Here is a 12848-nt window from a genome sequence, read left to right on the forward strand (position 1 = left end):
CCCCCACCCCTCCTTTTCTTCCTCCTATAAACGATCGCAATTTTGCGAATAAACGTTCGCAGCTTTGGAAGCAGCAATTAAGAATGAGATTGTCGAGAGTGAATCGGGACGACTCCAGAAACGACGAGGTTCGCGATTTTCGCAAGACGCTTAAAGAGACACCGCCGTTTTAATCTTTGAATTCGGCCGAAAGTTCACCCTTGCTTTACTGACTTACTTTCGCAACCCTTTCGCGAACGGAGGCGCTCCTTCAAGATTCTCCTAGCGAGACGAAAATTCCTGTCCACGTTGAAACATACGGCCGCGTGGAAACAAAAGGAATATTTGAAGTACAAATAAAATATCCGCGCTGGCTTCTTCTGGCGTAAATGAATTATTCCGCGGGAAAAATATCTCTCTCGTTCTCGGAATGGCATCATTTTCAATAAAATGTTTCTTGAAAAATATAGATATACGCGCGTGTCGCGCAAATATTATATCGAAATAATGCATCGCTGTTATTTATTTATTTATATTTGTGATTTAATTTCCTGCGCGTGCTTTTACTAATGAATGGCCGGTGCCGGTACCGCGTGAATAACGAACATTCGCGTTATTTTGCTCGAAGCTTAAAAAATCGTTCCGCCATATGGCTGTACCGTGCGGGGAAAGGGGTTTCGAGCGGAGAGCCGAATTTCAAACGAGTACTCGCGATTGTGAACCCTTCCCGTTTCGCAATCCGGTGATAGGCTGAGTGTATAATTACAATACTTACACGTCGCCGGTGAACGGTGAGCCTAACAAAATGTAGATTAGCTTTCTAATCTGACACAAAAGTTAGGACTTTTTGCGCAAAATCAGGTATGATGTTCGCGTGGTCGTGCGCGTTTTAGTCGCGTCGCGCGAAGAACCGGTCAGTAGGTTAAGGATACTTAATGCTCCTCTCAGCATCTGCAATGTAATAACTTCGCGCCGACAAATGCCGCGACGTTGGCGGAACAGGCTAACGCGTTCTTCTCTTTTCGATTTTTTTTTTTTTTATTTTTATTTTTTCTCCATTTCATCCGTGTTATCGATAGTTTGTTATCAACGCGCACGAGAGATAGGTAATCCTCGCCGTCGACGTATTTATTTTGCATCTGCAATTACTCCGATTATCGATGACGCGTCTCGCGCTATCGCATCAGCCGGCTGTTCAATAATCCAATAAAGAGAACGAGATGTACAAAATGAGAACCTCGGTCACGCTCTCTATACGGAATAAAAATCTATGCATCTGGCGCGATTATCGTGCTGACACTGCGATTGCAAAACGCGATACACGAATCTGTATATAATTGTAACATTAATGCTACATCTTATTGATATTATTAATGACTTAGTAATATTAATCACCACGCCTGTGAGATTACGATACGGCATAAATTTAGTCTTTATGAATGACTAATTTATTAATCACAATTTCTAAAGGAACTTTGAGTAAATTAATCCTTATAAAATTCGTGAGTTTGTCAAGTATTGAGAATTTCTCAACCGACAGTATATATTATATTTCAATCGAACAAAAAAAAAAATTATTCTCGTAAACAAAATTATGCTCCAGAATCGCTAAAGCTTCGGTATCAAAGTTTCTTTCTCGGTCTATAATAGCGTCAATAATATTTTCCATCTTTGCGAAGAGAAGAGAGAGAGATGCATCTCTTTTTTTCTGCCCCGCGCTCGGCGATATCGGGAGAGTCTCGTATTGGAAAGATTTACGCGGACCATTTATATCGAGCGCTCGGGGCCGGCGGGGTCAAGAATATTGAGCACGGCCGGCCATAAAATAAGATATAGATTTCCATCTAGTAAACTTTCTACACGGCATGTGTGGGAGGTAACGCGCGGGACGCGCCATACGGTATACGAGAACGCGGCCGTCTTACGTTGGAAACTTCGGGACTCAGCTTTGCGAGTGCGCGAGAGATATGTGTTATATATACGTGAACGTATTATCTATGTGTGAAGGTACGCGTACGTGTACTCTCGCCGTGTGCGGTAGGCTTAAAGGCGCATGGACATTTCGACGATGCGCGAGCTTAAGCTTACTTTCTCGCAATTATTGCAGTTTCTTTCTTATTTGCATAAGTTGATAGTGATAGGTTTGCGTTTTGAAAACAAGCCGATCTTACTTTGGCAAATTTTTCCCTTAAGATGAGATCTTATCTATAATCAAAGCCGTTTGCAGTGGGGTTCGTTGTTAATTCAGTTGTACGTCAACCTTATCGAGAAATCAAAGGTCGTTCAACTGGCAAGTTTTCGTGGCGAAGGGTGGGATCTTACGAACAAATGGCTCGCGATGAAAAATCGTAAAGACACGAGGGTCATCAGGACTTAGGATCCGGCCACTCGACAGGCCGAACGTTCGTTCTGAGACATTAATTTTTACCCCTTTTTACCCCGTTCTGCCTAATGATCCGAGGTTCGCCATCGTCGTACGACGACAACGAGAAAGAGAGAAACGCGGGGAACGAGAGCGAGAAAAAAAGGTCTCGACGAAATGCCTGTTAAGCGACGAAAGATTGTCGTTAGAGGAAAAGGGGCGACGATCTTGTCCTGCATCCAGAAACGATCGTTACCACTCTCGGACGGATGCGGATGGGTAGTGGAAGTAGGCGCCGCGTGTACTCCTCTTCCGGTGTCTTATATAATTCGTCCTCCTTTTTTTTTCTCTCTCTCTCCTCGACTAGAAGCGCGGTGACGACCACTTCAACCCCTCGTTTCCATGGGCCCCCTCCCCTCTGCCCGACTCGACTCGTTTTCGACCCCCTTCGCCGCCGAGAGCGCCGTCTCGGCGACAATGGGTCTCATCAGGCAGTCTCATCGGGAATAAATTATGCTCGGCTCAGAGTCCGCGAGAAAAATTACGGGCCGGCTCGAAATTAGAGCTTGTCGCGCGCGGCGACAGCCGACGAAGAGGAGAGGTTGTCGGCCAAGTATTCTGCTCGATGAGTTTTTTTGTCTACGGAAGTGCGTGGCCTCCGTGTAAATTCACGTTCCCACCTGGCGATTTCAACTCCGACCTTAACCTCCGCGGATTTCTCCGCCGATACGAACTTTCGTTAAATGTTGAATCTCCTGAACTCAAGGACTAGGGCGATTGACACCGAGAGTACAATAATAGAACATCCGTGACCTTGCGCTAAATTGACAGGTATCGCGAATGATATCGAGGTGAGAACGCTTCGCCGAATCTATCGTGATCCTGAATATTTCACGTGCGGGCCGAACGATTTACAGGGTCGAAATTGATCGCAGAAAAAAAGGGTTCATCGGCCTCGATGCGTGGAAATAAGCCACAACGATCAGGAAGGGTTATGAGCCTCAACCGGGTCGGCGACCCCGATGTTCCCCATGGACGGTCCGAAAAAAAAGCGAAAGCATTGGTAAAAAAAAAAATAATAAAGTAAAAGGTAAAGAGTTTCGGGCAAGGCAGGTGAAGCGCTTCGAGAGGGTAAGAGGGCGAGAGCGAACGGGAGAAAGAGAGAGAGAGAGAGAGAGAGAGAGAGAAATATACATCGGGGGAAAGATAGAGTGAGAGAAGGGACTGTACCATATGCCCGAATAATGTTCCACCCGCGCACGACCCGACCAACCGGCAACAACAGGAAGTTCGTTGGCATCATCATCATCGTAGGAAGAACCGCGGAACCTCTTTGAGCGTTGAATGACCTTTCTCGCGAATTCTCAAATCTCTGCTTCTTCGCGATAAAAATCTCTTTATTGTAGACTACGCTAAATTTGTCGAATTATTTCAGTTTTCCGCGATAAAAGCTTGTCGATGCTCCTAATGAATTTAATACGATTTTAAAGTTACTGATGTTTTTTATACAAACGCTTTTTATCATTTAATATCACAAACGTGTTCCAATCGAAATATATATACACACACACACACACATATACATTCGCTCTTTTAAATTATTTTTTATAGATATATATTTTCATTCAACTCCCCTCTTTATAACGCGTTATCGTGTTAAATGATAATTGATCGCGTTGTCGACGTTCAATGAGCATTACGAAAAAGCTTGTTTAGCCGAATAAGAGAAAACGCAACGTGTGTCATGAAACACAGAAACGAACAGCGGAAGCGTAATAACGACACGCGGGACAAAGTGGAGTCGGCAGTAATCTTTGCTTCATAAAACTTTCATGGCCGTTTAACTCATGCCGACTGACGTTCGACTGACGACGAGCGAATAGGTCGCATTCGGCAAAATAAACGCGTGCCTAACCAAGTTACGAGATTATTGATCAACTATATTACCGCCCTTTGCTGTTCCCGGCCGCGATTCCCGAACGTTTGCCCGCGTGCCTTGCCCGCATCATCAAACGTAGTATCTCGCCACCGCCAACGGGCCGAGACTAGATTCCGCGAGTCTGCTTGTTCGTTCGCTCACTTGCTTGCTATCGACTCGAAAATTCGCTTCAATTCGGTCGACGTCAGTGCTTGTGTGTATGCGAACCTTGAACTTTCCGGGCGCGGAGGCCGCGCGACGTCGACGGCGGCGAGTTGCAAAATGCAACGGCATCCCAAGTGCATCGTTACCCGACATTGTCTAGATCCGGGATTGAATCTCGGTATAATTTTGCCTATTTCGGATTTCGCTTATTTTGATCGTCGGTAGACACGCGAAAATGATCGCTACGCTTATATTCGCGACAAGATAGAAACTAGAAATCGAAACCGGTTATAACTTTGTTGAGCCCAATTTTAGACATACTACACACACACACACACATATGGAAAGATGTATCTTACATGAATTGTCACATGTTTGTATCGAAAATTGAATCGACCGAAATCATACCGGTTTCGATGCCTGTAGATTCGTTTCGTTCAATATGATACTTGCGTGATACTTGCAACGCAAAACTAAGCCGATCAAACTGGCTGGAAACGAGTCGAGCTAGATCATTGTATACTTCTCGAGTGTATAATTCATCATGTCGTTAATGCCGCGAAGGCAACACTTCCTTCAACGAATGACAGAAAATCAGAGGGTTTCAACCCCGAAATGCAATTTCGAGAATGATCGTTGACGGCGAGTTTAGAAGAGGCTGTACCAGGGGTGATTTCGCTTGGACTACTGATGATGACTGTACCCCGCTGTATGCGGGGGATATATACTCACACATCGACACATCCTTACACAAATACATACACACGAGAGAAATTTCGCACGTACGTACGTACAGCACATTCGCCAGGGGGTAGAAATCATTAAAGGGGCGTGGCGTGCCCGTGGTTGCCCGGATGACGGTCACGTGAACCAAGATGGCCGCTAACCGGGAGGGCTCCCCTCTTTGCAACAGTCATTTGTTATCGGCCATTTTATTTTAATGATTTCCATGCATGCGTGAAACGCTCCGCCGCATCGCTCGGGAAAGGGATGCATTCGCTCTTTCTCTCTCTGCGCAATATAACGCTGTACCCAGCCGAATCCTGGCGCTAACGCCAGTTTCATGGTAATTCCGATTCCGATAAATTTCCAAGCGCGTCCACGCGTAATGCTCCGCGCTCTTCTTTCGATAAATCTGATGGAACCTCCCGATAATTATTTCCGTGGAAAATAATTTCATCTGTCCGACGTACTGTGACATCGCCGTAGCCGGCAACTTTAGCGATGTTAACCACCGCGTGCGCAAAATGGACACACCTCTCGATGGCAGCTCTCGCGAAATATCGTTTGACCGCTTATACCGCATTTTAACAGCTCTGCGAAATTAACAGCCCATTTTCATAACTTTGGTATAATTGATGGAGATCCGTTTCCTCAAAAGAATTTTAGAATTTCTGATAGGTCTTGAAAATAGTTTCGGAGATTAAATGTAAAATACAATGATTTAAAGGTATGGGATAAAACTTTACATTTTTTTGTTATATGAAAATGTTCTCATTTCGAATGTAATATAAGATGATACTATTTTTTAATAAAGGTCTTGAAATGCTTGCAGAAAATTCTTCGAAAAACGCCAGATCTTTGAAAAAGATTTTAACTTGTGATAGTTTGACAAATTTCCGATAACTAAAAAATCATCAAAAAATCTCTTTCATTTTCACGATCTCAATCCTATAAGCTTATACTTCTTCACATAGAGAGAGTTAGATCTTTCAATATAAATGACAATAATAATATTATAGAACGGTATTAGTAATTTTATTTACAAATCACTTTATTTCAAAATCTTTTATCTGATAAAGTAAATTGATGATAATAATATGTGCCCTTTCTCAAGAAACATACATCTTGTTCACAAAAAAACATGACTTTATTTTTTTTTTTTTTTTTTATAATTAGTCGCTGGCGAACACACTTCGTCAGCGACTAATTTTCCGAAATGGAAGAATTCGTTCAAGGGCGTCAAACGAAGGAATAGAAGGCGGTTTCGGTATAGCAGTTAATTAGTTAGCGGTTATATAGTATGCTTGATTATTAATGACTGTCACGGGAATAATTATCAAAACACAACGACTCAATTGTTCGGCTCTTGCACTAGCCGGGCTAGCGAAACCGTAATTAATGTAGACCAATAAACGCGGCGCGCCCATAACCCGTCTAAATAATTAATTCTTCATTTTTGTTGCGGCGCGACCGCGCGCGTGAATGACGTTTACTATCGCGAATTTATTAATATATATGCAACTCTGATAATATACGCAGGATAGAATCCCAGGGTTCTCCCAGTATACCCTACGATCGTTGTTGTCACGACGGAAATCTTTTTATATTATCTCGAAAGATCGCTTCCTCCACTAATGGATGAAGGAATCAACGATTCCCGGACATGTAAGAAAATTAAAGGAGAATGTCACATTACTGTCGTACTTTTAGGCTAAATTTGAAGCTTAATCGCTTTTCGACTCTCGCTTTAGCAAGAGAACAGCGCGGATAAATGTACTTTAATTAGCAACGAGCCGAGCTATAGACCGCCTTTTCCGAAAATACTTTCCCGTCGAACCAAGGTTAATGCAATCCGCGTCGTACATGAGAAACTTAAATTTTTCAACGGCCACTTTGCACCATCTCGCTGTATTAAGCGCCGTGTGAATAACGCAGCCGACGTGCCATCGAAATACGCGAAGTGCAAAATTCAGAAGACTCTCGTCACGGAATCGTTTAACGTTATTGTTCAGTATTTCACCACGCTCTTACATGTTTTTTTCCGATCTTAAATGAATTGTCAGTAATTATTATTTCATCTTTTCCATAAAATGATAAAGCAAATTCTAAAAATTCTTAATATTATTTGATTTTTTTTCTAATGCAATAGATATATTCTTTTTCATTATATTTTCAACACTTTTAATTATATGTGTATATCTTTTTTATCTTAAATATACAGAAGAGAATGTAGCTGTTAAGTAAAAGAAGTTTAATATAGCTAGAATATTGTTAGTCATATCTCTATCTTAGAGCAAAGTGTGCTACTTTCAAAGAGATACGCTGATCAAACGAGAATCCGCTGAAATGCATTGATAAGTGGAATAAACTCATTTACGAGTCTTGATAATAATATAATACATATAATGTTGCAGCTACACGTATAGGCTAGGTTCTAATCCTCTCCACCATTATCTCTTTCTCTCTTTTTCTCTTTTAATATATCGTTTTTTTTTTATTTACAATTGAATTTCGATTCGCAACTTTGAAACGTCTAATATGCCATTTGTCTGCCTTTCTAAAGCACCAAATAAATCGTTTTGTCTCGTGTATACCAAAGCATAGGAGGAGGCATGAAATATTGCGTCGCTCTCGATAATTGCGTAAATTTGTTCGCCGCCTTTCGCGCGCCATCGCTGTCATCGTCAATTTTTCCGTGGAAACAGTACGTATTCGCCACTATCAGCACCCCTCACACGCCGAAATTCGAGGTATGTATCACTCGTGTGGATTGCTGGACGAGTGTCATAGAAGGTCGCAAGAGCGAAAGAGCCGGGGGTCGAGGTAAAGGGGGCTCGCCAGGAGAGAGGGTCATCAGTGCGAACAATGCACGTGCGTGTGAGTGCGTGCAATTTAATGATTTCCAGCCGGAATTTCGATGACGCCGGGAGTGCGGGGCGAGGGGAAAAGGAAGGGAGAGGGTCGGACATGGGGTGGGGAAAAGGGAGAAAAGGGAGATGGAGAAACGCGCGGCCGGAAGAGGGAACGATCGAGCGCGGCCGCGAGTTGGTCAGGGCCGGCGCGTTTCCGTTCGCGAATTCCTGTGCAAGGGATGTATATAGAGAAAGAGAGAAAGACAGATAGAGAGAGATTGGCACGAGAAAGAGAGAGAGAGAGAAAGAGAGAGATGGAAGGAAAAAGGTAGAGACAGAGAACTCGGAACAAGAGAAAAGACGCTCGGCCGAGAGCGAGATGGGGCGTAAATTTTCTAGCAGTGCGTTCATTTGTTCGTTGAACGAAATGCGAATGCATTATACATGGATTGCAGGGGACATTAATTTTCTGCCGTGGACGTGTAGTGGGCCGCGCGCGCGGCAGGGCCGTGCCGGAGGGGTTGAAGGGGGCTGCGGAGGGGGTGGTCGAGCGCGCGAGGGAGTTGGGTGGCCATCCATCCGGTATATAACATCTACCCGGTACGGTTGTGCGGGTGCGACCGACCAGCAGCACACACCACCGGTCAGACCTACGTCGAGGTGGTGGAAAGGTGGAAAGGAGGGAGGTGGCGGTTCGTGCTCGGCTGTTTCGTGCTCACACGTCCAACCACGTGCGAGCTTTTGCCGAGTTTTCTACATACTTTCGCAAGCCCGGTGATTTTGATGAGTGGAGCGGCGAGATGTATCGGCGTCGCTGAAAAAAAAAGCGTCGAAAATCCCGCGGCCGTTCGGCGGTGACGACTGGCGAATGCGAGATCTCGCGAAAAGATTCGCGACTGCAACCGGCGTTAAAGGGTCGCTGCGCAGCGAAAGGGCGAACGGGGTGGGAAATCATTGGACGTTCTGTCAGAGGTGTTTGATATTCCGAAAATGATTTGCGCGAACACCGCAACGCATTGGAGGAAGAACGACAGTGTGAGGGGAAAGGGTGAGAGAGAGAGAGAGAGAGAGAGGGAGAAAGAGAGAAAAACAGAGAACGAGAGGAGGATGTCAGAGGATGTTGGCAGAGAGAGAGGCAGGCAGGCCAAACGGGCAGAGAGAAAGAGAGAGAGAGAGAGAGAGAGAGAGAGAGAGAGCAGAGAGAGAGGCAGGCAAGCCAAACGGGCAGAGAGAAAGAGAGAGAGAGAGAGAGAGAGAGAGGGTAGTAACCGTACGTCAAAATTAAATGTTGAAATTCGTGTAGAATGTCTGGCGCGATAAATTCATTCGTGCAACAATGATCACGATTTTTAATGGAATAAAATTGAAATTGTCCGGGCCCCGAAATGACGGATAGAATTTATGGCTTGCACGAAAATATGATGTGGCAGCAAATATTATATTTTACCTACGTTATGCAGCCAGAGTGATATTTCGAAATATTAAAACGCGAGATGTTAAGAAAAATGCGTGATTAATGTCATTTTTTTAAACTATAACTGCGTTATTAGATTAAAATTATATAACTTCTTACATAATCAATCATTATCGTTCAGTAACACTCTTTTGCATTCTGTTTCGTATACAGATATCGAAATACTTGCAAAATTTTTAAAAGAAATTAAAAATAGAGAATGCCAAATGTTCGCTGGATGGATGCTTGGTGAAGTGCACCGATTCATCAAAAGTTCTTTTACAATTCGTTATTCTTGCACTCGACAAAGGGATTCAAAGAGTCGGGATTAGACCCTTCGACCAGGCAACCTCGAGCGATCCCTCCTCCCTCTCCCCTTCGTTGCTCCATCTCTTGTCCTTTCGTTTTGCACGCGAGATTTTAAATTTAATCATAACTCTTCGCAGCTCTCTCCGCGCGAGGCCACGCGAATTATTATTACAGATGGGAAGTCATTATATTATACAAGAGAAATATTATTTAATTATTCAAAAAAAAAAGTGGGATGCTCCCGATTTAATAAAAATTATATCGAATAAATCTTCTCGATCATAACGATCAATTATTTTGTTACGTATGGATCATGGTCGATCAACGTGAAATCTTGATAAAATATCGGTTTACGAGGTTTATGTAACATTATATAAACGACATTTACTATTATATATTTACAGATTAATATCTTAACACGGTCATTTAAACGATAACAAGGTAATAAAAATGAATGCCGACTGCACGCTTGAAATACCAACATTATACGTACCGCCGCCGCAATATCCTTTTTTTTTTTATTATTATAGCGCGAGAATGCATTGGTGTCAGAGCAGCGTTTGTCCTATAATAGTGCTGGAAAATTGACTGCTTTCGTAGAAACGGATAACCGGCCGGTGTTTACAATGTTCGTTCTATGTCATTATTTCCCTTTTAAGAAAGAGAGAGGTGTGTTAACCCTCTCGCCACGTTTGTTCCTACCGTCGCTGTTTCCGGTAGCGCCAAGTGTATACAAAAAAGGTGAATATTACATATGTGCGAGCGTACACGTGGACGAGCTCATCGTTCTACAAATAAATGTTTCAACCGTCAATTATAAGCGCCGACAATAAGAAACCACTAGACTTCCCCCCGATACCACCGCCCGGTATATAGCCGGTATATTAATACGTTTTTAATTGTAGCGCGACAGAAAACATACGGTCTCGCGGGCGAAGGGAGGAAGAGCCGTGCGTCCCTTCATAAAAATTCCAATAGTGCTTTTTTTTCTAACGTTATTCCTTCTTGAATCCCAGATCGTTCCTATAGCATAGTTAAATAATTTTTGTTCAAGCAAAAGAAAAATAATTTTGACATTTGGCACGAAAGTTTTAATCACACGCAATGAAATATTATCTTATATACAAGGATGCTCTTTTGTTTCCTCTAGCTAGTTTTTCGAGAGTGATTAGTAATTATTACAGTTTAATTTGCATCACATATTGCAAAAAAGTACCAGATTTATTGCATAAATATATGCAAGTAGAGTCTTGATGATGGATAAGTTGACGCATGTTTCATTTTATGTGAAAAAAAACGTTTGCAAACGCAAAGGCGTCTTTTCCCTTCGCACTTATTTCACGTGGGAAATAAACACAAGCGATTAGCTCGATCATTTTCTCCAGGGAATCGCTTCTTTTAATAACAGACTTGCCATGCACACATATATACACACAACGCCATATCGGCATCACTTTAAAATTAAACTACTTTTATCGTTGCGTATCGCTTTTATTATCTCTCCTGGTGAAAAGAAATATACATGTCGCAAAAAAAAAAAAAAAATTCATTTCGCGCATCTCTTTTTTATCGTTGCCTATCGCTTTTATTATCTCCCCTGGTGAAAAGAAATATACATGTCGCAAAAAAAAAAAAATGCATTTCGCGCATCTCTATCGCGTTTTGCTTTTGCTTGCGGAAGTTCTAAATGTCAGCACGCGATAAAAGATTGCAGAATCTAATTTTGCTCGCTCGAGTTATTTTTATTAAATCGAACACGATGAAATTCTCCGATGAATCACGCGACTGAATAAAAGATGAATCCTGCGGAACGACTGAGAGATAAGAGAGAGCGAGAGAGCAGAAGGAACAAGTGCCCGGGGTAAAAAGGATTGGGGAAGAATGTCGATATTAATAAAAGTTAAATTGAGCCAATCGCTTGTAGGAATTAGAATCGAGTCCACTCGAGACGAACGGCGAGTCGTAGAGAGGAAAAAAAAGTCGTAATAAAAACGCAGCGGCAGCTGAAGTCTGCCTCTCGAATACCGATCGATCGATGCGATTAAACAATCGAGGAGGCTACATTACTCTATCATTATTACGAGGAGACGGGAGAGGCGCTTGAATATTCTTATATCTCGATATCAACAAAAATTTTCTTAAGATCGTACAATAAACAACTTTGCGAATTTACGTAGAAAATACTTGCACGTTAGCTGCGCTTTGAATTTACGCATTTCGTCCAGGCCATTGGCGTCTTCTTGCCCGCGGTACGGAAAAAAAATGCGACTTTTTTTTTCCTACCTTCCTACTCTTCGATGTAGATGTAGAAACCTGTTGCATGCCCGTGTAAAAAATAAAGCCCCGGAAAAAAAGCCGAGAGTCACTGACCAGCCAATTCACTTCCTTTTAAGCGCGTTTTTCCACATAGCTTTTACCTTTTAAGAGCGAACCGAGGGAATGAGAGAGACATACTTGGCGAGCTGACAAACGAGTCATTAATGACGTTTCAATCTCTTCATCAATCTTCGTCGCGCAGATCGTGAGGACAAAGTTGATATTGAATATACGATACGTTAGGAAGATGATACCCACTTTTACACGTCAATCACAGTAAACGGTATAAATGGCTTAGAAATGTGAATATTTTACACATGATTACTGGTAATAGAAAAGTACTAAGATTATCACATAAGGATAATATATCGAAATATGAAAAGTTACTCCTTTGTTAAGTATTTTTCAAGTTTCCAATAACTTTTACAATATTATTAGCGATAATTAAAAATAAATAAAAATATACGAATATATATTATTTTTCGTCTTTCGACGGAGAATGAAAAATTGCGAATTTCGGAATGATTTTTAGGAAAATCGCGTGGCATGTCCGATGCGAATTTCCCGATCGAGCGTGTACGCCGCCGTTACGTGCACCATCGTCGACCGTAACACAATTTACGTACGCTCGTGCACAGCCGCACGAAATTCTAATACGCCTTACGATATCTGATCGCAGGTGAACGACCGTACAAGTGCCATTTACCGGACTGCGGGCGGGCCTTCATCCAACTGTCGAATTTGCAGCAACACCTGAGGAATCACGACGCT

The 12848-nt window shown here is 42.6% G+C and overlaps 1 protein-coding gene across 1 annotated transcript in view; it reads left to right on the top strand.

The window, feature by feature from the left end:
- Positions 1 to 12848, top strand: part of LOC115240009 (Krueppel homolog 1) — a 114928-nt gene that overhangs the window by 70046 nt on the left and 32034 nt on the right. The window contains exon 4 of the mRNA XM_029814930.1: positions 12757 to 12847. Coding sequence (XP_029670790.1) covers positions 12757 to 12847 — 91 coding nt within the window. The remainder of the gene's footprint in view (positions 1 to 12756; position 12848) is intronic.

Source organism: Formica exsecta, unplaced genomic scaffold (assembly GCF_003651465.1).
Source record: "Formica exsecta isolate Colony F162 unplaced genomic scaffold, ASM365146v1 scaffold4, whole genome shotgun sequence".
In the NCBI taxonomy this organism is placed as follows: Eukaryota; Metazoa; Arthropoda; class Insecta; order Hymenoptera; family Formicidae; genus Formica; species Formica exsecta.